Below are 25,326 nucleotides of genomic sequence, written 5' to 3' on the forward strand. Positions count from 1 at the left end.
CAACTATAAGTCGTACACTCCACAAATCTGGCCTTTTTGGAAGAGTGGCAAGAAGAAAGCCATTGTTGAAAGACAGGCATAAGAAGCCATGTAGAGGACACAGCAAACATGTGGAAGAAGGTGCTTTGGTCAGATGAGACCAAAGTTGAACTTTTTGGCCTAAATGCAAAGCGCTATGTGTGGCGGAAAACTAACACTGCTCATCACCCTGCACACACCATCCCCACTGTGAAACATGGTGGTGGCAGCATCATGCTATGGGGATGCTTTTCTTCAGCAGGGACAGGGAAGCTGGTCAGAGTTGATGGGAAGATGGATGGAGCTAAATACAGGGCAATCCTGGAAGAAAACCTGTTGGAGGCTGCAAAAGACTTGAGACTGGGAAGGAGATTCACCTTCCAGCAAGACAATGACCCTAAATATACAGCAAGAGCTACAATGGAATGGTTTAGATCAAAGAATATTCATGTGTTAGAATGGCCCAGTCAAAGTCCAGACCTAAATCCCATTGAGCATCTGTGGCAAGACTTGAAAATTGCTGTTCACAGACGCTCTCCATCCAATCTGGCTGAGCTTGAGCTATTTCGCAAAGAAGAATGGGCAAAAATTTCAGTGTCTAGATGTGCAAAGCTGGTAGAGACATACCGCAAAAGACTTGCAGCTGTAATTGCAGCAAAAGGTGGCTCTACAAAGTATTGACACAGGGGGGCTGAATACTAATGCACATCACATTTTTTAGATTTTTATTTGTTTAAAATTTTGAAGACCATCTATCATTTTCGTTTCACTTCACAATTATGTGCTACTCTGTGTTGGTCCATCACATAAAATCTCAATAAAAAACTTTTAAGTTCGTGGTTGTAAGGTGGAAAAATGTGAAAAAGTTCAAGGGGTATGAATACTTTTGCAAGGCACTGTATGTGTGTGGTGCATAGCGTGCACTTCACTTACCCAGGAACCATCATTGAGGGGCCTTTCGGGAAGTGAAACAGCCATGTACTCTTTCTTGGTGCACACAGCCACCACCAGCACTCCCTCCATGGTGAAGAAGGCCTCGAACCCTGTCCCACTTGCCGTGAAGAAGCTAAGAGGATCAATTAGAAATTGTCTTACATTTTTATGAGGACCATTATATATACAGACCAGACTGTCTGGTATAGCATGGTATTGTACGGTATATAGTAACTCATACAATAATATTAGAACTCAACAAAGATACAAATTGCCTTGGATTTTGATTAGTAATCATGCACAATGTCATGTAATAATGCACTATGTTTTAGAAACCCGCTATAATAACCCACAGGCAGCATTCATATCAACATTTTCTTTATAGAGCAACGGCAACAATTATTGACACCTTTTCAGATTTACCAATAAAAAACTATTTTACAAAAGTGAGTTTCAGTTACAACAGTAATTATTGGTTAATTAATCAACCAGAAGACCCCCCTCAACCTTTGATCTTGTCATCTGATGACACAGCTTGTTACCTGAGATGCAATTTTTTTTTTTAGCATGATTGGCAATTTGAGGAAAACCAGGACGTTATTATCACAGGTAAGCATGGTGGAAAGATCATGGACCAGAGGTGTGACCAGAATGGCATGTGTGGGTGGGCAGTTAGCTCATCTGGGGGGGCAGAAAACAATACCTGAAAAATCGGTGGAAAACCACTACTACAATTACTAGGCCTAATAGTCCAATAATAATAATAATAATAATAATAATCTCATCTCATTATCTCTAGCCGCTTTATCCTTCTACAGGGTCGCAGGCAAGCTGGAGCCTATCCCAGCTGACTACGGGCGAAAGGCGGGGTACACCCTGGACAAGTCGCCAGGTCATCACAGGGCTGACACATAGACACAGACAACCATTCACACTCACATTCACACCTACGGTCAATTTAGAGTCACCAGTTAACCTAACCTGCATGTCTTTGGACTGTGGGGGAAACCGGAGCACCCGGAGGAAACCCACGCGGACACGGGGAGAACATGCAAACTCCACACAGAAAGGCCCTCGCCGGCCACGGGGCTCGAACCCAGGACCTTCTTGCTGTGAGGCGACAGCGCTAACCACTACACCACCGTGCCGCCCAATAATAATAATAATAATAATAATAATAATTCGGTAATCAAAATATGGTCACACTAGCATAAATCATGACCGTCAATTTTGTTAACAGTGTGGAATTTTTTTATGAAGTTTTTTTTTGTTTGTTTTTTTTTGTAAAGAAAAAAAAACTAAACTAACTTTTTTTGAAAAGCCTGGCTATGCTGAATGGAAATTTAAATGTTGACATTGAAAATGTTGGGATGCACCATCTACTGGTCTTCATGAATAGCTGACCTTTGACCTGGACCATTATCTACAGTACAAGTCTGTGGTTACACTTAGCAAATTCTGAAACAAATTCATTCATGTCTAGATTTTCTGTGATTTCCTTCTCATGTGCCAGAATGACTAAATTTTTCTTCCTTGAATGCAGCATTGTTCTGCGTAGCGGAGTGAGGATGCGGTTCAAGGTGGAGAAAGAGCTTTCGCATGCAGCTGAAGACACGCCAATGACAAGTGCTGTGACATATATTGAATGCAATATGGGGAAGGCCTCTTTGTACTGCTGAATGCATTTGCATGCTTCAGAGAGGTTAGCATCGGTTGACAATTTATTGAGCAACATTACTTTTGCCACAGAAATTTCATTTTGCAAGCTTATGCTGTTAAGCTCTGTGCCTGCAAGCACCTGAAGTGGTTTCAGGAGAGAGGGCTCAAGAAAGGACTTTGATTTTGGCAGGAGAAATGATGTGGACCTCATCAGTTCAACATTTCTCTGAGAGAATCTTGTCTCCATCTCTACAATCGCTCTGTCAAGAATGTTTAACATGGCCCTTTTAAAAGTTTGATTAGGAGCTATTTGGTCATCAGAATGTCCAAGTGTTGACAAGACAACGCTATCACCAAGCTGTGAATTAACTTTGCGTTTTCTTTTAGGTGGGGGCGAATTGGTAGGCCTACTTCCACCCTGAGAGAAATGCTCCTGCCAGAATGAGTCACTCCTCATCTCCTTCAGAGTAGCCAGTGAAGCTGTCACCACCTCCCCAGCAGTGCACATATCCACTGCTTGGGCCTGCAGAATGGCATTAGCTGGTTTCAGTGCACCAAGGACCTGAAGGAGGAACTTTCCTGTGTTAAAGAAACACTGTCGTTTTAATTGGGTCGAAAGACCCAATGCCTCTGTGTTGATGTCAAAAGGAGCAGTGTCATCCTCTGCTACATCTGAGAGAAGCCCTCTGATTGTGTCCTCATTGGTGACAATGGACTTCGTGACCTCATAATGACTGGTGGTCCACCGTATTTCCAGTAGTCGTTTCAGTGTAGGTGTGTTGTATGTGTGTGCAACATAATGTCTGTGACAAAATGTGTTTAAAGAATTTGACCAGTCAAAGAACTTCTTTGCCAGGGGTTCTGCTTCCATTGCGTGAACCACTGCCAAATGGAGCTGGTGGTTGTAGCAGTGCACGTATGGAATGTACTTCCCCACTTTGTTTTGCAACAAAGCTTGGACACCACCCCTTCCCCCAGACATGACAGACGCACCATCATAGCACTGACACACTAAATTGTCTGGTCTGTAACCCAGGTCAGTCAAATGTGAAAGAATGTGGTCGGAAATGTACTCAGCATCAAGCTGATGTAGTTCAATTAATCCAATTAGGTGTTCCTTGGGGACAGAGTTTTGGACAAATCTAATTACTACAGACAAATTCTCTATGTTACAGCGATCTCTGGTACCATCACTTTTAATGCAAAGTCCAGGAGAGCCTGCTTTCTCGTATCTGGCTTGGATATTGTTTAGCACCATTTTGGTGAGGGTTTCAATTATTTCATTTTGTATTACGTTTGACGTGTATTTTGCATTGTCTGGGATATGTTTTACAATTTCTGCCAATTTCTCATCTTTTTTGACTGTATATTCAAAAAACTTCAGGAAAAGTCCCTCCTCCCCACCCTCGTGATTGTGACCACGCAGAGCCAGTTCATTGACAGCCAGGAACTGAACGGCCTCCCCAATGCTCTTCACATAGTACCTGTTTTTTTCTATCTGCGTTTGACCCAGCAGGTGAGCTATGCTTTCACCCGTCTCTGCCCGACGCTGGTGTTCCTGCCACGCAGACATTGATCTGACGTGCGGGAGACTCGACGCATGTTTTTGGAAGCCGGCGTCTTTTTCAAGGGCTTTTTTCCAATTTGTGAAGCCACGTTTGGTAAATATATCCTCGCGGTCCAAATGTGAAATGCTAAATTTGCGGCAGGCAAAGCAAAAGCTGGCATCGCGGATAACGGAATACTCGAGCCACGGTCGAGAATGATACCAGCTTGCACTAAAGCACCGAAGGGTTTGTCCAAATGGGCGCTTGGGGTAATTAGTTAAAATAGGCTGGGACGGGCTATCCATATTTAAGTCGGAAGGGACGTGCACATCAGAGGTTTGGGAGGACTGCGTACTTTGTGAAATGCAGGGGTTTTGAGTTCCTGAAGCGGCCACAGAACTGCAGGATGGCGCAGACCTATTCAGATCCTGTGAAGGGCTTTGCAGCAGCGGTGCTGGGCTCAACAGCGGAGTCAGAAGCTTGCGCAGCGATAGGGGCGGACAAGGTCTGCTTTTTAATGAGCCACCTATGCATGTCTTTTGGTGTTACGTACTAGTTAATAAAATGTTTTAATAACGTCTGTGTGGGTTATGCTTAGTGGCTGGCTGCCTGCCTAGGCTGGCAATTCAACTAGCTAGCACAGTCTCCTAGTCTTAATAATAGCAGGCTAGCACAGGCAGACTGCTGTAACTAGCTGACTTATCTACACAAATCAACAAGTAAATGAAACGAACAAGCTCAACTCAACAAAAACTACTACCACTACTTTGTGAAAAGATGACAGAGAAGAACGAAATAGGAACTGTATGGGCGCAAAGTAAACTCCCGCACAGCGTTGTGCTTGCTAGTTGAATGGAGGAGGACTGACATGCCCCCTATTCAAACGAACCAACTGGAAAGCAGTTTTGACGATTGTTCTGCCCCTTAAGGTTATGGAGGGGGGAAACACGATAACAAAAAATGATTAAAGCTATAAACTTTGCAGATATATGCTGTTTTTAAATCAACACCAGCATTTATTCTACCAATACAAGACACAAACAGAGATCATAAATCGTGGCCTTTTTTCTGGCCAGTTTTCTTTGGATGGACAGGGCATTTCTCAGGGGGGCAGGACTTGTCCCTGGGGGGGCAGTGCCCACCCCAGCCCCCCCGTGGCCACGCCCCGGTCATGGACATGTTTTTACTTATAAAACTCACCGATATTTCATGATCTCCTTGTCAAAACCTACTTTATTTCTTACTTTTTGATTTGACAGTCGCCATTTTGTATCTAAATGCGCGTTTGAGAAGTCATGCGAGGTGTCGATAATAGTGATCACTTTCACCGGTGTCCACCATTATCGACACCCTGTGGAATTAAGTGACATTTACAACTGTTATGGATCGATCTCGGGCGGCATGGTGGTGTAGTGGTTAGCGCTGTCGCCTCACAGCAAGAAGGTCCGGGTTCGAGCCCTGTAGCCGGCGAGGGCCTTTCTGTGCGGAGTTTGCATGTTCTCCCCGTGTCCGCGTGGGTTTCCTCCGGGTGCTCCGGTTTCCCCCACAGTCCAAAGACATGCAGGTTAGGTTAACTGGTGGCTCTAAATTGACCGTAGGTGTGAATGTGAGTGTGAATGGTTGTCTGTGTCTATGTGTCAGCCCTGTGATGACCTGGCGACTTGTCCAGGGTGTACCCCGCCTTTCGCCCGTAGTCAGCTGGGATAGGCTCCAGCTTGCCTGCGACCCTGTAGAACAGGATAAAGCGGCTAGAGATAATGAGATGAGATGAGATGGATCGATCTCTGTGTGACATTGTTGAAGTAGATGAAGTACTTTAAAAAAATAAAAGTGCTGTGATTTATATATATTTTTTTCTGATTCATAACAGAATGGAATGTTTATAGAGTACTTGGAATCCTATTGCAATAAATAGAATTAGACCAGAATTAAATTCCTAGTATATAAAAAATTGCATGCTTGAAATATTCAGATTTTTCTATTCCATTCAGAAAATATTATTTTTGTTGCTGTTTGTTGTAAATATATACCACATATTACAATATCAGTAGACATTTTATATTTTTAGATGTAAATTTAAAATCTCAATAAAAAAATTATATATATATATCAACCTTTGACCTGGATTTTCATGTGGTTACAATGTCAATTGCCTGTTGACATTTATTAGTAAACTACAAAACTAGAAATTAATACAAACAACAACAACAATGAATGAATAACAAAATGTGATTTACGAAAATACTTAGAAAGTGGAACAAAAAGATTTTCTGACAGGTCAAACATCAGTTCATTTGTTTACAAAATTAGAATTACTTCCTCATTTACATAAACACAGACATCGATATATTTACATAAAAGATATTTTGTACTCAATATAAGTCTATGTAAAATAAAAGCTATGTTTTGTTAACTTAATACCACATACGGATTATTTAAAAAAAAAATCGTCTGGATGTTGATAATTGTGGAAGGGTGTCATGTGATCTGATACGCTAAGTAATCAGGAATCAACTCATTTTTTTCCAGTGGAAGTTTGAGTAATTATTCATGCACAATTTAAGTACTGAAAGTCTTTTCTACTTCTACAATGGCCAAAAAATCGTTAAAGCATATCCGCAGAGCCATGGCCTCACTTTCGTTTATAAATGCCTTGAGACCTCAAGAATGGCACAGGAATAGTTTTAAGCGTTAACAATAAATCTAATATAGTAATTTTTACGATTAAAGTGATTTATATAGGTAGCGGTCTGAGTGAATGACCTTGACATCCGTAACGTCACAGCAGGAAGTCTATCGGTCTCATCGCCATTTCCGCTATACCAAAACACAGAGCTGACTGCAACTCTGATCCTCCATTTTGAGCTAATTTATCGCCATGCCATGTAGATGTGTATTTGGCCGGGTGCAGCAACACGACAGAAGGTGGATTTACGTTGCATTCATGGCCCAAGAATGTTCAAACTGCAAAGATTTGGACGCGTTTTGCGAGAAGTTCATGGGCACATTGGGTGCCTATGAAGTGGTCTCTCCTCTGTTCTGCAAATTTACTGAAGACTCGTACGAGACCTCTGATCTGTTGAGGAGCGCTGGCTATAAGCCCGTATTGAAAGAGGGTGCAGTACCAACAATTAAAGGAAAAGAAAACTACAAGAAAAGGAGAGTATTTATTTTATTTTTTTTAAAAGGAAAGTGAGTTCAGTTGCACCAGTTCTCCCGGAGTGAGCCGAGGGTTGTTGGTAAAACCCAGGACAGAAGGGGACGGGACATATCGCTCGGGCAGTAACCTCCCTGCAGTTGTTGCTAAAACCGGTGACGTTCTGTCCCCTCCCGGGTTTCAGTAATTGCCTGAGCCAAGCAGTAATGGCGGAATACAGTATGAAGAAAACAGTGAATGAGTGGAGCGCCATCTTATTTCTAAACTGGATATCGCTGCCATCTCGCCCTTACGTGGAAGAAGCGAATGAACAGAGAACTGAACGAACAACTGAAAGTCAGATTGTTTCAAAACAATCGGCCACAAGATCGGCCTTCAAGAAGCGAGAACACAGACGGGTAAGCTCCGACTCTCATTTGGATAAAAAAACAACACATTGTTTACCTGCATTTAGATTAATACATGTAACTTCTATTGTGTGTTTTAGTTAGCGGTATAAGATTATTTAATTTGCTTCAGAATGTGATTGTCTCAGTTCATCTGATTATTTAATTAGTCTTTTACGTTTTATCAGTGAAAATGCATGCATGTACATGTATGCTGCATAAGTTATAACACCTATCCTGTTTTAATGAGAGTCAACCCACAATCAGTGAAGTCAAATCAGTCTTAGTTGAGCAAGTCGGTAACGGGATTTCTTACTTTCACCATAAATTTTTATTTCTATGACTTTGGTCTATAGCTGTAAAAGGCCTCGGCCTTAAAACCGGTTACCGCAGTGACGTCATGCGCGCAGGGCTGGCTGGCTCAGCGGGGCAGCTCGAATGCCAACTTTGCGGTCGATTTTTACTCTCAAAAATATATATATTTTTTATTCCCATTTATGCAGCATACAAGAGTCAAGGATGGAGATACTATCCACTCAGAAATTTATTCTAAAATAAAGGTTCTGCGTATCTCCTTTAAGGTGTCGATAATTGTAGCCGCTGCTCTATAATATATTTGCACACAAAAACAAACCCACCTGTAGAGCTGTTTGCGACGAGGACCCTTGGTCATACGGAGAGTATTATCAGGGATGGTGACATGCGACTCAGAGTGGTGTTGGTGCACTGGAGGGGGGAAGTTGGTGTTAAGGCACAGCCAGGCGTGAAAAGCGAAACCATTACCCGGCCAGCGGTTGATCGTGGGCACCATGATGCCAGCCATGGGTGGCGTGAGGTCAAAGTACTGCAAAGCACTGGTGCCTGTGTGGGCATGGGCGGCCATTGCAGCAAGGGCCCGTACGGTGCGAGTGCAGTAGGGATGAGGTGATGAGCCCGGGTTGGTGCGCAGCAGGCTCAAGAGTCTCTTGAGGTGATGAGGGCGCAGCGAAAGTGAGCCGAGCTCCTGCACCAGGCCCAATAGAGCGTCTGCACACTGGCGCTCAAGCCGCTCGGGACCCTGGTTCAGCACATCCAGCACGGCGTCCACCAAGCCGGCTTCCACGGCCACAGAGCGGCACGCCAAAGAACCACGGCACACTGCTAACAGCCACTCGCACACCAGCAGCTGCAGAGAGCGAGAACCTAGCTCAGGAAGCCACTGCAGAAGCAGGAGCAGGGGCTGCTCATTACTGATTCCCAGTGGGACAGCCTGGCAGTGCTCTCCTTCAACTGCCTGCAGACGGGTGAGGAAATAAGAGAGGATGTGGGCAAGGAAGAGAGAGTGAAAGAGACGTGTACAGAGAGAGTGAGAACGGGAGAAGACAGCAAACAAGAGAAACAAAAAAGAGAGAAGTAAGCAAAAATGAAAGGTGGAAACAGGAAAGAAGATACGTGACATAAGCTCAGTTCATATTAATATTGAGGTTACGGTATATTCCAAATTTCGACTGAACTGTGAGCACGTTCACCTACCATGTTCATGAGCTCTTGGAGGAGCCTTTTGGTCGGCTGCCCTTGACTTTTTAAAACATCAAAGAGCTGTGAGTATCCTATGCGCTCCTTAAAGACTTCCTACCAATGAAAGTCAACCAAAAACAAACAAACATTCTCATAACCTAAATCATTTCATAACACAAAAACACATGAACATTGTGATTTTACAAACGCACCAAACCCGTACAGGTATTTCATTGTATACCTTAACTTCATTTCACATAAACATTCACATAAAACCACTGACAGCAATTACTAATTATTAAAATACAAAGAAAACACTTCACAGGGGTATAAACGAGGCCTGGCACCATTCGGGCACTGTGGTTTCATATCATTAGTTTAAGCAATGTGTATAAGATAAGCTACAGCCACTTCTCCTCTGTAGGTTTACCAAGCTTTCAAACCCACTCAAGTATCAGCGCTTTCCTAATAATGGAAAAGGTCAGACAGCTTAATGACTAAAAGGGTTAAACAACTTCAAAGGCATGGTTTTGGATACAGCAAAGAAAGAGGGATTTGATGTAGAGATGAAGTAGGGGAGGTGTGTTTGTATGTGGTGTGTGTAATACCTTGGCTGATGGTGAGTTGCTCATGATGGCAGTGAGAACTCCAATGGCATGTACTGTAATGCAGTCAGAACCTTTTTCCCACACCTACAAATACACACATGAGCTGAGCTGCCAGTTTATGACATACACCTACCTAGCTATAATGACTGCAGCCCAGCACCTCTGATGTCAAGTCAAGTTTATTTGTATAGCGCTTTTAACAAGAGACATTGTCGCTGTTGCACTTACTGTAGAGCTGCACTGTATACATTACCATGTCTATGTCACCACTGGTACACTGGTGCATGTGCAATGCAGGGCAACAGATGGGCTACAGTTAGTAACTGTATACCTACAAAGTTACCTGATCAAATGGCCAACAGGGCCGTAGCCAGCATTTTAAAATCACTGAGGTCTGTGATGCACGCGCAAAGCACGCGTTGAAAAATTTTCTACATATTTAAATGAGAGGGGTGATGGTTACCATGAAAAAAAATGTGTCTACTGCACTGCGTTCCTCCCCCGAGTCGCGCACTCATTCGTTTTTGTGTTCTTGGTCTCAGAACCACACACACGAAACAGACACAGAAGACAGAATCAACGTTTAACATAATTAACAATGCACTTTTTACGGAGACGTTTTAATGTTATTCTTTATTTTTTTATCCAGTTGAATATTTAGCATACAAATGTATTTTCAGCTCTTAAAAATGACCGAGGTCTGGACCTCGGTGGCCTCATAGCTGGCTACGGCCACGATGGCCAATAAATGTAGTTATATGGATATGTTCATCTAATAAACAGGTAACGCCAGTGTACATACAGGGTATTTACACTGGGTGTTTTATTATAGCTAAATAATGATTTGCACAAGTCTTTTTTTTTCACTTTAGGCCTCATTTATCAATCTTTCAGTAACCTTGTGTGTAAATATTTTAGTAGGGCAAACAGAACTAAAAATTCCTGCTAGATTTACAAATTGCTCAGCAGGCTTGGAGTACTCAAGTCCAGGACTTGGACTCGAGTCCGACTCGTGCCCTAATTTTAAGGACTCATGACTCGAATTGGACTTGAGCACTGATGACTTGGACTCAGACTCGTGTGTTAATTACGTTCGGACTCGTAACTTGGAGGCGAGGACTCGGATTTTTTCTTTATTTTTATGTAACATGCCATAATAATTTGGCATAAGATATTTATCTCATCTCATCTACATTAATTTTTGTACTACTGTAATTTCATGCAAGAGTGTCACAGTGCATCAGATAGACTCCCGGGTGCACTCCGGGACAGCGCGCACACGCTAAGTGGACTCTCATGTGCGCCGTAAACGTCTCACACCTGCACAGGATTAAGGCACAAACAGTGCGCCTATATAAAAACTGTGAAAACACACTTACTTTGCAAAGTATTGAGTTGTGTTGCTGACACATTACCAAGCCTTATTTCCTTGTTTGGTTTCCTGATCCCTGATTTCCTGTTTCTTGTCTTTGATTCTGCCAAGTCTACAATAGCCTGTTTGTGCCTTGCTCGACCTATCACCTGTTTCACTGTTCTATGATTTTGCCTGCCGTTCTGGATTGGTTACCCTCTTCACTTGTATTAATAAACACACTTTCTGGGGCTGGAATTTTGATTAACAAATCAGTTTCATTTGTAGCATCTGAAACCATCTCAGACCCAAATGGACGCTTTGTTATCGTCGTAGGTAAACTCTACAGTCGGCCTGTGATATTAGCCTGTGTCTACGCTCCAAATTGGGACGATTCTAAGTTCATGTGAAGCTTTCCGTCAGGTATACCTTACTTAGATACTCATCAGCTTATTTTAGCTGGTGACTGTAATTGTGTAATTAACCCTGTATTAGATAGATCGTCAAGCCACCCAATTAGTAACTCCAAATCAACCGAATACATATGCCGCTTTTCCACTACAAACGCGGCTGAGTCGGGCTGAGCCGTGCCGTTCTGAGTTGGGCTGAGTCAAGCTGAGCGGGGCTATTGGAGTTGCATTTCGACTACAACCGCGCTGAACCGTGCTGGCTGGAAGTGGGTGGACACATTGGGTGGAGTTAGCGAAAGTGGGTGGACGTCACGTGATGTCGTTAAGCGGCGCAAACAGTGACATCAGTGATCTTTTAAGCGGTAGTCTCACGACCCGGATAGTAAACAATAAACATGGAGGACATGGAGTCGTTAGTGTTGCTGGTGTTGGTGCTGTGGCTTGTTGTCACCGACAACGCCAACAGATACTGGCAAGAGCGTATAGATGAGGCGAGGCGCATAAGGCTTCAGAAATTCTCGTAATTCGTAATTCTTCTTCTTCCGGGTTTATGGTGTTTACAGATCCCAGCGTGCTCGCGGGGCGTGTGTGGGCATGTGAGGACACTCCTCCTCACCAGTCAGTGCACAGGGGAGTGTCTGCTCACGCCCCCAGCCTCACTCAGCTCGGTTTGGCTCGCTTCAACCCTATTCCAAAACCGTGCGAGTTTTGGGTGCTAAGCAGGGCTGAAGCGAGCTGAGTCGTGCTGTTCTGAGGTAGTCGAAACGCGAGCCGTGTCGGGTTGAAGTGAGCTGAAGCGAACTGAAGTGAGCTGAAAAAGGGTAGTGGAAAAGGGCCAATAGAGAATTCTTTAGAATTTTGTGAGATGTCTGACCCATGGAGATTCCTTTATCCTACGAGGAGAGAATATTCCTTTTTTTCACCTGTTCACCATACTTATTCACGCATAGATTATTTCTTTATACACAAGTCCTTACTTCCACTGGTTAAAGAATGTGATTATAACAGTATTGTGATATCTGCTCATGCCCCTGTAACACTCGTTTTGATCTTCCCTAACTACCGACCTAGCAGATTCAGATGGAGACTCAACCCACTACTTTTGTCAGATGAATCATTTATTGCCTTTATTAATGTTTAGATAGACATATTTTTAGAAACGAATGTAAACAAAGAGACTTCCCCTTCCTTGCTTTGGGAGGCCCTTAAAGGTCCCATGGCATGAAATTTTCACTTTCTGAGGTTTTTTAACGTTAAAATGAGTTCCTCTGACCTTCTTAAGTCACCCCAGTGGCTAGAAATGTCATAATGTGTAAACCAAACTATGCCCAACATTTGAGAATGGCGCGTCAAAACGGCGCGTTGATAAACTCTTCCCTTGCCTACGTCAGCAAGGGAGATGATCCCCACGCCCCCCCCTCTGGATTCCCACCCACTGTATGGATTGCCCGCCCAACTCAAAAGTTGCTGTTTGCCCTACCAAGCCTACTGCGCATGCGCAAAGCCTACTGCGCATGCGCAGAACACATGACTACATTTTGTAGTGAGGAGCCCATAGAAGACACAACATGGAAATTGCGCTGTACATGGATGTGACAACACAGAAAGGAGTCTGTTTTTACTGCTGACGGGAGAGCCCCTGAAGACGCAGTGGCTTAATTTTATTTACTTCAATAATACGCCGTCGAGTCTACCTAAGACGGTGTATGTTTGTCAGAAGCATTTTCCTGATGAATGTTTCCACAACTTGGGACAGTACAGGGTAGGTTTTGCACATCAACTGTCACTGAAGCCTGGGTCTGTGCCAAGCATCCCTGCCGCATCAGCAACAAACACCGAACAAGTAAGTGTATAACTGGTCGTTTTGCCGTGTTTTAAAATCGGTGCGTTAGCCTAGCAATGGCTACATTAGCTGTGCAGCTAACCGCTTCCTGCAGTTAGCCAGGTACATGGGCTCGAGTTGTACCATTTTTTTAGACAGGGCGGACGGACCAGGGCATTCGCCCGCCTGGCCGTGCCCGACGAGGAGTGCTCTCGGCCGGCTTGGGAGGCAGACGGCAGCCCCTCCTGGAAGTGTAGTTTTACCATGGGCCTCATGCGGAAAAAAATGACAAAGTCCCACTGCTCAGTTTTACCATGGGCCTCAGGCAGGAAAAAATGACAAAGTCCCAGTTTTACCATGGGCTGGAGTTGTACCATTTTTTTTAGACAGGGCGGACGGACCAGGGCATTCGCCCGCCTGGCCGTGCCCGACGAGGAGCGCTCTTGGCCGGCTTGGGAGGCAGACGGCAGCCCCTCCCTATGGCACGCCCCCACCGTCTACCCTTCCCCGCCTCCTGCTTCTCATTAGCAAAACGACGCACTGGGAAAAGCGCTGAAATGGGGCTTTCTCCCAGGAGGCTATATCTACGTACCGAGGGTTCATTTCAAGAAAGGCTGCAGATATAACATCCGGAAGCCTCCACGAGCCTGTTTAAAGCATCAACAAACCACCATGCCATGGGACCTTTAAAGCTTACCTGAGGGGGCATATTATCTTCTATAATGCTTCTGTCCACAAAGCACAAATGGCCAGGCAAACTGAACTTTCAGAACTTATCTCTGGAGTACACAGGGCCTATGCTACTCTCCCAACCCCAGAGCTGTATAAACAGCGAATGATGTATCAGGCTGAATTTGACATGCTTTCAACTGGGCAAGTGGAACAGGCCTTGTTAAAAAACAGACATATGTCCTATGAACATGGAGAGAAACCAAGCAGAGCTCTTGCTTACAGTCTGAGACAGACATCCACTACTCATGTAATTGATCAACTTGAGTCTGAAACAGGACTTTAGATATCAGACCCTTTAGATATCAATAAGCAGTTTAGTGATTTTTATTGTAATTTATATACCTCTGAACAGCCTTCTGACCGGAGAGTAATGGATACGTTTTTTGTAGGTCTGGACATACCCACCATGGATGAGAACTTAAGAGAATCTTTAGATAGCCTTATCTCTCTAGATGAGATTAATTAAGCCATCACATGCATGCAGAGCGGAAAATGTCCTGGCCCAGATGGCTTTCCTACAGAATTTTATAAAAAGTTTTCAGCAAAACTAAGCCCTCTGCTAAAAGATGCATTTGATGATAGCTTAAAATCCCAGTGCCTCCTCCCAACCCTACGCCAGGCATCAATATCTTTGCTTTTGAAAAAGGGCAAGGATCCCCTTAATTGTTCCTCCTACCGTCCCATAAGTCTCCTTAACGTTGATGTTAAGATACTGGCTAAGGTGTTGGCTCTCCGTCTTGAGTCTGTTTTGCCTTCCCTTGTGTCATGTGACCAAACTGGATTTATCAAAAATAGACAATTATTTTTTAATATCAGGCCTGTATTTAATATCCTTTACACATCGTCCTCATCTCAGTGTTCAGAGGCACTTTTATCTCTGGACGCTGAGAAAGCTTTTGATCGTGTGGAATGGAATTATTTGTTTTATGTTCTTAAGCAGTTTGGTTTCGGGAACACTTTTATTTCTTGGGTTAAATTGTTGTACACCTCCCCTATGGCTTCAGTTAGAACTAATGACACTTATTCACCATATTTTCCTCTTCAGCGCGGGACTAGACAGGGCTGCCCCCTGTCCCCATTACTCTTTGCACTGGTTCTGGAACCTCTTGCAGCTACCATTAGGCGGCATATAGATATTAAGGGAATCTTAAGAGCAAATAAGGAGCACAAAATTTCCTTATATGCAGATGATGTCCTTCTCTATGTATCTGACCCTGTGACATCCATCCCATGTATTCTTACTACCCTAAAAGTTTTTGGTAGCTTCTCTGGCTATAAGCTTAATCTTGGCAAAAGTGAGCTCCTCCCTATTAATACAGCTGCTAGACGAATCACATTTCATTCTTTACCATTCAAAGTGACCAATGCTAAACTAAATTACCTTGGCGTGTCTGTTACAAAGTCTCACTTTCAGCTTGTGAAGGCCAATTTCACCCCACTTTTGGAGCGTACCCAACAGGATCTCGCCCGCTGGTCCACACTGCCTTTATCTTTAGCTGGGCGTATTAGTATAATTAAAATGAACCTCCTTCCCAAATTCTTATTTCTTTTTCAATATATTCCATGTTTTCTTACAAAAACATTCTTTACAAAACTTGACAGTGTTGTTTCATCTTTTATTTGGAATAATAAAATGCCAAGGATTAGGAAGTTGTTTTTACAAAGGCCAAAAATATATGGTGGGATGGCTCTACCAAATTTTCAAATTTATTTTTGGGCTGCCAACATCAAATGACTATTGTATTGGCTTTGGGACTCATCCCTCATGGATCTTCCAGGCTGGTTACAAATTGAATCTAACTCTTGCAGTCCTATCTCACTTTCAGCTCTTTTGTGTTCGTCCATTCCTTTACATTCACCTCAGCCCTGCCAGAATTCAGGAGTGCTTCATTCCCTAAAGATTTGGTCTCAGTTTCACAAAAACTATGGACTAGTCTCCATGTCGGTTTATGCTCCAGTTATGGTCAACCATCTATTTCCAGCTTCTCTGTTAGACAGTACATTCATTCAGTGGTTTAAAAATGGGGTGTTGAATATTAGGACGTTGTATAAGGATGGCATTTTCATGTCATTTGATCAGGTTAGAAAAACGTTTGCTTTGCCAGCAAATAGTTTTTTTCAGATATCTGCAAGTCAGACATTTTGTACAGAGTCATTTTAATCAATTCCCCTCATTACCACAGACGTCCTCTTTGGATGCAATCCTAGAGGTGCAGCCTGAGGTTAGGGGAACTATATCAAGGTTGTACACAAGTATATTTGACATGGAGGGCTGTTCATTGACGATAATAAAAGATAACTGGGAGAAGGATATGGGTACAAATATTACAGATGATCAATGGTCTAACATACTTCTAAGAATCCATTCCTCTTCCATTTGTGCGAGGCATAGTTTAATTCAGTTTAAGATTGTGCACAGGCTCCACATGTCTAAGGTTAAGTTATCCAAAATCTACCCAGAGGTTAATCCTATTTGTGACAGATGTAGGCAAGCACCTACTACTCTTTTCTACACATTCTGGTCATGCTCCAGTCTAACCTCATTCTGGTCCTCAATATTTGAAGTATATTCAGCAATTTCAGGCCTAAATATTGATCCCTGTCTGTGGCAGTGGGGGCATGGTCAAGCGTCGGTCTGTGACCGGAGGGCGGAGTCAGGGAAGGTAAGTGGCAGAATCACTACACCTGATGTGAATTAACCCGTGTTTGTGTGTCTTCCCAGCAACCATGCCCTATATAAGGAGAGAGAGGGCAGAGGAAGGGGGCTCTCTCCCGTCAAGGGGGGGGGGAGTCGGCTGCGGGCCGGTCGGCTGCCTGGCCTGAGTCGGGCGGTGGGGGCGTGGTCAAGCGTCGGTCTGTGACCGGAGGGCGGAGTCAGGGAAAGTAAGTGTCAGAATCACTACACCTGATGTGAATTAACCCGTGTTTGTGTGTCTTCCCAGCAACCATGCCCTATATAAGGAGAAAGAGGGCAGAGGAAGGGGGCTCTCTCCTGCACCAGAAGACTTGTGTGTGTTTTTTTTTTAAAGATTTTTTTCTGGGCTTTTTTCACCTTTATTGGATAGGACAGTGTAGAGACAGGAAATGAGCTGGAGAGAGAGACGGGGAGGGATCGGTAAATGACCTCGGGTCGGAATCGAACCCGGGTCCCCAGATTTATGGTATGGCACCTTAGTCGACTGAGCCACGGCGTGCGGTTGGAGTGTTGGACTCAGACTCGACTTGGATCAATAGTGGACTCGACTCGAAATTTTTTTAAATGACTTGGACTTGATTCGGACTTGAACACTGGGGACTCGAGACTGGACTCGGACTCGAGGTTTAGTGACTCGACTACAACACTGGAATGAGTAGGTGTGTCCAAACCTTTGACTGGTACTATATAGTGAAATAGTGGGCTTCAAAATGACAAGAAGGGGCTTGTACGAGTGTGTTTGTTTTACAGGTGCCGTTGGAGTCTTGTTCTCGGACTCGACTCTAATTTTTTTTAATGACTTGGACTTGACTCAGACTCGAACACTGGGGACTTCGAGACTGGACTCAGACTTGAGGTTTAGTGACTCGACTACAACACTGTTGCTCAGTAATGCTGATTTTTTTTTTCATATTCCCGTGTCTTTTTAAAGGGGGCATTTGTGAATAGTTTTGTTCACATCCAGTTTGATAAATGAGGCCCAGTGTCAAAATTATCATACAGTATATTCCTTTCAACATGGAGATTTTGTTTCCCATTTAGAGATAGATACTAACCCCATTTCCAGAAAAGTTGGGATAGTTTCAAAATGCAAAAATTAATTTACGTGAACCTTTATTTAACTGACAGAAGTACAAAGAAAAGACTTTCAATAGTTTTACTGACCAAGTTAATTGTATTTTGTAAATATAAACAAAGTTAGAATTTGATGCCTCAAAAAAAGTTGGGACAGAGGCATTATTACCATTGTATTACACCACCTTTCCTTTAATAACACTTTTTAATCGTATGGGAACTGAGGATACTAATTGTTGCAGTTTTGCAATTGGAATTTTTGCCCATTCTTGCTTGATACAAGACTTCAGCTGCTCAACAGTCCGTGGTCACCGTTGTCTGATTCTCCTCTTCATGACGCACCATACATTCTCAATAGGAGACAGATCTGGACTGGCAGCAGGCCAGTCAAGCACATGCACTCTGTGTCTACAAAGCCATGCTGTTGTAGCCCATGCAGAATGAGGCCTGGCATTGTCCTGCTCAAATAAGCATGGACTTCCCAGGAAGAGATGTTGCCTTGATGAATTTGTCTCTCTAAAATCCCAATAGATCAATGGTACCTTCACAGACATGCAATTTACCCATGTTGTGGGCACTGATGCACCCTCTTATCATCAAAGATGCTGGCTTTTACACCTTTCTCTGATAAACTGGATGGTTGTGTTCATCTTTGGCACTGAGAACTCAATGTCCAGTTTTCCTGAAAACAAGCTGAAATGTGGACTCATCTGACCACAGCACACATTTCCACTGTCTTTCAGTCCATCTGAGATAAGTTCAACAGTGTTTTTGCATAAAATTGCTGAATGGCTTCCTCCTTGTGTAATACAGCCTCAGGTTGCATTTCTGGATGCAGCGGCAGACTGCGTTAAGCCCATGTTTACATTAGACCGTATCAGCGGATCATCAGATTAACGTTTTTAAAACGATTAGTGTGCACACAGCAACACCAATACACGATTTGCGTGCACACAGCAATACCAATACACGGATACGCTCGGCTCCGCAGGCATCCTGCGCTCCAAATCACTCCGCCCTGAACAGCGAGTGCCCTCTGGAGGGTGTGCACTCCGGCCCTGCGCAGCTCACAGAGCGCGCGAGTGAAGTGAACAAGCTGTGTTTTCGGGACTGAGCCGCTGTGTGTGTGATCCCAGCGCATATCACTTACCACTTGCAAGTGGAAGGATGGCAAGCCTAAAGACAATCATAACTACACAATGGGCAGTATTTGCATCAGTATTTGCAGTATTTTCATACTTTTATACTCTTTAATGAAAGGTGATACAAGGCGGAAGTCCGCGCCGTTTTTCAGCAGTCGCGTCACATGACCAACGCCAGCGAATCAGGAAGGTGGATGTCACAGTGATGTTGTCCAATGAGACGCCAGCTAGAGCTCAGCACAGCGTATCCACGTATTCTGAATGTTTACACAGCACCGGAGCTGACACAATCTGGATTGAATACGTGGACGCTGGTGGATTCCCGTTTCCCGGCGTTTCCAGGCGGTTTAATGTAAACGGACAGTGCATCCGCGAAGAAAACGAGACAGATACGGTCTAATGTAAACGTAGCCTAAGTGACAGTGGTTTTCCGAAGCACTCCTGAGCCCATGTGGTTATATTTGTCACATTAGCATGACGGTTTCTCAGGCAGTACCACCTAAGGGCTTGAAGGTCACGCACATTCAACAGTGGTTTCTGACCTCGCCTTTTACACACTGAGATGTCTCCAAATTCTCTTAAACTTTTCACAATATTATGTACTGTAGATTTTGAAAGATCTAAAATCTTGCACTGAGAAATCTTCTTTTTGAATTGACTAACAATTCTCTCACAAATTTTGGCACAAAGGAGTGAACCATGATCCATCCTTGCTTGCATAGACTGAGCCTTTGGTGTTGCTCCTTTTATACCCAATCATGTTACCAGTTAATCTGCTTATTGTGGAAACTTCCAAAATGGTGTTACCCGAATATCCTATAAACTTTTCAGTCTTATTTTGCCTCTGTACCAACTTTTTTTTTGAATGTGTTGCAGGCATCAAATTCTAACTTTGTTTATATTCAGTTGGTCAGTAAAACTACTGAAAATCTTTTCTTTGGACTTCTGTTAGTTAAATAAAGGTTATTTCATTTAAAAAAATTTCCCAACTTTTCTGGAAATGGGATTAGTACCTGTACATGCACGCATTTACTAATCAACCATCACCAAACACATATCCCATCTCTCCATAAGAACACATGCAACAAACCCATGACCCCATTGCAGAAAAACACGAACAGTGACCCAACAGATCTCTAGGTAACACATACAGAGACACATTCACACCAAACGTAAACCCATGCACCCAAGCACACCAAATGCTCGTCAACAATAAACTCTCCCTCCATATCTGAAAAAAAGCTTAAAGCTAGACTCCATTTCTGTTTTTGTTTTTCTGTGTGCATGTTTGCAGGTTTGTGTGTGCAACAGGACCGCATGCAAACAGATATTTGTTGATAAGGGAAAAAAAAAGTGAGCAAACTGTGTTTGTGTGCACGAGTGTGTGCGTAATGAGGAGGGTGAGTTTCCTGTGGACGGGCCCTCAGGGGGAAAGTACCTGCTCCACTTCAGCTTCTGTGAGCAAACGCATGGTGAGGTCACCCTGAGCCTCATACTCTGTTCTACCCCTGCTGCTTTGATAGAGCTGCAGTGTGTGCACACATGAACACACACATATATACAAACATGAAAAACACACATAACATAATGAACACAGACAGTCAGAAACATTTTCAGCAGTAGACACAGTTTAAAAAAAGAATCATAGAAAAATAAAAAGAGGTGAAAATGAGAGAAAAAAAAGAAGAGAAGCAGATAACAGGGGGAAAAAAAACCCCCTTTTCCTTAACCTGAGTTTACAAAATTACCACATGACGATCGAAGTTTCAAAACCATATTGTTGAAATGCTTAACAGAACTGACAACTTACTCAGTCTCAACCACTTTCTCCCTATCTGTCTGTTTTCTTTCTTATACACTCACCGGCCACTTTATTAGGAACACCCATCCACCTGCTGTTTTATGCAGTTCTATAATCAGCCGATCCCTTGACAGCAGCGCAATGCATAAAATCATGCAGATACAAATCAAGAGCTTCAGCTAACGTTCACTTCAAACAGAATGGGAAAATTTGTGATCTCAAAGTGTGACTTTCACTGTGGTATGGGTGTTGGTTTGAGCCCGATGGACTGGTTTGAGTATTTCAGAAACTGCTGATCTCCTGAGGTTTTCACACACAACAGTCTCTAGAGTTTACACAGAATGGTGCGAGAAACAAAAAACATCGAGTGAGAGACAGTTCTGTGGGTGGAAACAAACGCCTTGTTGATAAGAGAGATCAGAGGGAAATGGCCAGATTGGTTTGAGCTGCCAGGAAGGATATAGTAACTCATAGCAACTCTTTCCAACCAAAAAGCATCTCAGCATGCAACAGCAGAAGACCACAATGGGTTCCACTCCTGCCAGCTGAGAACAAGAACCTTAGGCTCAAGAACAATTTCCTATTAAAGTGGCCAGTGAGTGTATATGGGTCTGTCTCAGAAACTGAGTACTGTGGGGGTCCCCCACTAAATATACTCACAGTCAATAAACTATACAGTTTTGAATGGTGATGTTGGTTTTAATTTGAAATAAATTGATGAAAGAAATAATACAGATAAAACTAAATCTTTGATGTGAATACTCTATTCAGAATTTGGCAAAAATTCTGCAAATTTTGTGGAAAAATGGCAGCTTGATCTGGGACATGATAAATGGTTGACTACATCGCATTCCCTTAAAAAGGTTGTAGTCCACTGAAAAGTCTACAGTTATCACTAATTGTATTTTAAGTTGTAACTTTATACACCTAAGGATTGGTGCGCTCAAAGAATAATCATAACCGTAATAAAACATCATGCAAAATATTTGATCACCGTTGTAACTCCATTTTCCGCAAACCCAAAACCAATACGATCGTGTGTTTTGATCTAAACGGAAAGCCTCAGGGTCAAGGTCACTACCTCACCAAAAGTAGTAACTTAAAATCACTACGCCATATAAACATTTAGTTATAAATCTGCTGTTTTGTTTTTTAAAACGAAAGCTGAAAGTTAGGTATAGAATATGTTTGTTACAGAATGTGTTACGATGGTAGCTGGTCTTGTATGAATTTCTGAGCTATAAAATGAGTTGTGGTCTATTTTTTACCGTAGCGTGTTATTTGTGTGCGGGGAAGGACACACATTAACAATTTGCATGTGTAGAATGGAATTTTCCACTCCAACAGTTAGAAGTTGACCGTGCTTCCATTTGCGGCCTTTCTGCTGTGTGATCTGTTCGGACGTTATCACTGAAAAGGTGAGTTTTGACAGTTTTATTTTGTTTTAGTCTTGCAGTATAAGGCAATAGAATGTTTCTTTTTCATCTTACTTTCATATTTTGTAGTGTTTGCATATTTTTGGCCAATATTTTGCAACCATGGTCAATTAGACTCGCGCTCCGTCCGGTGCGGTAGTGATGTCCCGTTGCTCGCGCGCCGCAGCAGAGACCCGCGCGACCTTCAGCCGGTACAGTCGCTGTTCTTTTACCACCGCCGTTATTCTCATCTTTCCGGTGTGATCTTGATTTTTCCATTGTGTCCTATTTCGCCATATCAAATACCCAAAATGTATCATATTATTCATATTTAAGTGAATAATCAATTCAGTCATCATAACTTGGCATTTTTAACCCAAGCAATCAAAAAGAGGAAATTTATTCAATATTTTCACTCATCTGTGAAGGAGGGGCTTTAATTCTTCATGATGTACTTATTTTATCTCATCTCATTATCTCTAGCCGCTTTATCCTGTTCTACAGGGTCGCAGGCAAGCTGGAGCCTATCCCAGCTGACTACGGGCGAAAGGCGGGGTACACCCTGGACAAGTCGCCAGGTCATCACAGGGCTGACACATAGACACAGACAACCATTCACACTCACATTCACACCTACGGTCAATTTAGAGTCACCAGTTAACCTAACCTGCATGTCTTTGGACTGTGGGGGAAACCGGAGCACCCGGAGGAAACCCACGCGGACACGGGGAGAACATGCAAACTCCACACAGAAAGGCCCTCGCCAGCCACGGGGCTCGAACCCGGGCCTTCTTGCTGTGAGGCGACAGCGCTAACCACTACACCACCGTGCCACCATAGTTATTTTATATATAAATCAATTTTACAAAAGCATTTGAATTGTAATCAAAAAAATTTTCCACAGTGGAGGCCAGATAAATCAAGATGCTATCTTTGTTCTTATTAAACATGACAAAAGAAATATTGAGTGTTAGGTAAATGCAAAAAAAAAAAAAAGGAAAATTAGAAAAAAATTTTTTTGACCATAACGTCCCAAATGAGAGACCAGTTTCTGAGACGGACCCATATACACATACAGAAATTTAATCCAAATTTACAAGTCAAATTTAACCAGTAAAGACAGACAGGTACACAGATAGACAGTTAAATACAGCTCAGTGCACAGGTAGAGATGATCCAAAAGCAGCTCAGAGGATATGAAATATATTTGGCGCTAGTTATAAAGACAAAATGTGGGCATAAAGGTTATTAAGAAGATATATCACGTTACAAAAGGGGCAGCCAATTTTTTTTTTTTTTTAACTGAAACTTTAGATTTTCTTTGCTATTTATATCTTAACTCTGCCGGTATCTTTTGTGATAATGAAGGAATCTCTGTGAAACCTAACCTAAATCTCTTGGTATAGAATGAATTTCCTTGTCTGTCGTCTTTCCTCGTGGCATACAAACTTTTGCTGCAATTGTAGACAGATAGACAGACAGAGAGACAGACAGGCAAGCAGACAGCAAATGGCTCGCTACAAGTAGATGTACCTAATGTACTGGCAACTTCGTGAAGCACACAATCACACACACTTCAAAATTTCAAACCTATTTCATGGTTGTGCATTTCTGTCCTAGCCCTGAACATATGATCCCTGGGTTTTGCCTACAGCACAACAGTGTGTCGAGCTCATTGCAGTGACTCTGTGCTCACAGCGAACCCGTCTGTGAGAGAGCGTATACACTGACCTTGCTGTTCTGGATGAGCCGGAGAATGTGCTCGAAGCAGTTATTGTTCAGAAAAATGGCTTGCAGGACGGGTCGGTCGGGACACTGCAGAATCTCTGGGATGGCATCTACAGAAGAACATACTGTTATAACATCTACAGCCATGCACTAAACTGAACTTGTGTTGATGCTCTAGTGAACAATTTAGGTGAAAGTTAGCAAATGCTCTCTGTTTTGAAACTCAAAATTTAACCAAATACAGCCCTTCCCTTCAGGGTTCGCTTCAAAGCCATATCTCCAAAACACCTGGTCTCATGGTGTCAGACCAACAACCTCTCCTTGAATGTTGAAAAGACAAAGCAGATGGTTATGAACTTTGGCAGGACGCAGACCAGAGACTACAGCACCCTCATCATTGGCAGGGCTCCAGTGGAGAGGGTGAGCAGCTTCAAATACCTTGGTGTCCAGCTCACCAAGGACCTCTCATAGACAGACCGCATAGACAAGCTAACAGTGAAGGCAAGGCAGCACCTATACATCCTGTGCTGCCTGGCCAGGCTCAGGCTCTCCCCACAAGTGCTCAGAACGTTTTACATGGGCACCATCAAGTGCCTCCTGGCTGGTAACATTAAAACATGTTGGGGCAATGCCACAGAGCAGGACCGTAAAGTTCCATCCAGGGTGGTGTACTCAGCTGAGCTTGCCACAAAGTGCCCCCTCCCTGCCTTGCAGGACATTTATACATAGTAGTGCAGAACCAGAGCAAGGAGGATAGTTAAGGACCCCAATCCCCCAGACCGTGGCCTGTTCTCAATGCTGAGGTCACATACCACAGCCTGAGAACCAATACCAGAAGGCTCACGAGGAGCTTTTTCCCTCAGGCAGTATAAATATGGACGGTTCTCAAGTACTGGTCATTCCCTGCATGTGACAACAATCATGGCAGTAACTCATAGCAACTCTTTACAACCCATTCTTCCCATGTCTGGGCTATGGGGTAGGGTGACAAGATGGAAGTCCTTTCTCAAAGACAAATATAATAATAATAAGAAGAACTTTATTCATCACACGCTTGTGAAATTCCTCTCTGCATTTAACCCATCTGAAGCAGTGAACACACACATGCACGTGAGCAAATGAGCACACACACATACCCAGAGCAGGGGGCAGCCATGCTAACAGCGCCCGGGGAGCAATTGGGAGTTAGGTGCCTCGCGCAAGGGCACCTCAGCCCAAGGCCATCCCGTATTAACCTAACCGCATGTCTTTGGACCATCCAAGCACACCTAAAATCACTCCAAACCACATAGCAAAATGTGTTATAGTAAAAAACATGTTTGGCACAAAAAACATACCAAAAGCTTATTAT

At 43.2% G+C, this 25,326-nt stretch overlaps 1 protein-coding gene across 5 annotated transcripts in view; it reads right to left on the reverse strand.

The window, feature by feature from the left end:
* nbeal2 (neurobeachin-like 2) overlaps nucleotides 1–25,326 on the reverse strand; it is a 175,310-nt gene that overhangs the window by 99,993 nt on the left and 49,991 nt on the right. For 4 of the 5 annotated variants that reach the window (XM_060921757.1, XM_060921755.1, XM_060921756.1 and 1 more), the window contains exons 9-14: nucleotides 23,979–24,085; nucleotides 20,470–20,556; nucleotides 9,806–9,889; nucleotides 9,213–9,311; nucleotides 8,339–8,973; nucleotides 952–1,084 (exon numbers count right to left, since the gene is read on the reverse strand). In XM_060921757.1, the coding sequence (XP_060777740.1) occupies nucleotides 952–1,084; nucleotides 8,339–8,973; nucleotides 9,213–9,311; nucleotides 9,806–9,889; nucleotides 20,470–20,556; nucleotides 23,979–24,085 (1,145 nt within the window). The remainder of the gene's footprint in view (nucleotides 1–951; nucleotides 1,085–8,338; nucleotides 8,974–9,212; nucleotides 9,312–9,805; nucleotides 9,890–20,469; nucleotides 20,557–23,978; nucleotides 24,086–25,326) is intronic. The other variant, XM_060921758.1, reaches the window with a different exon arrangement.

Source organism: Neoarius graeffei, chromosome 5 (genome assembly GCF_027579695.1).
Source record: "Neoarius graeffei isolate fNeoGra1 chromosome 5, fNeoGra1.pri, whole genome shotgun sequence".
Lineage (NCBI taxonomy): Eukaryota > Metazoa > Chordata > Actinopteri > Siluriformes > Ariidae > Neoarius > Neoarius graeffei.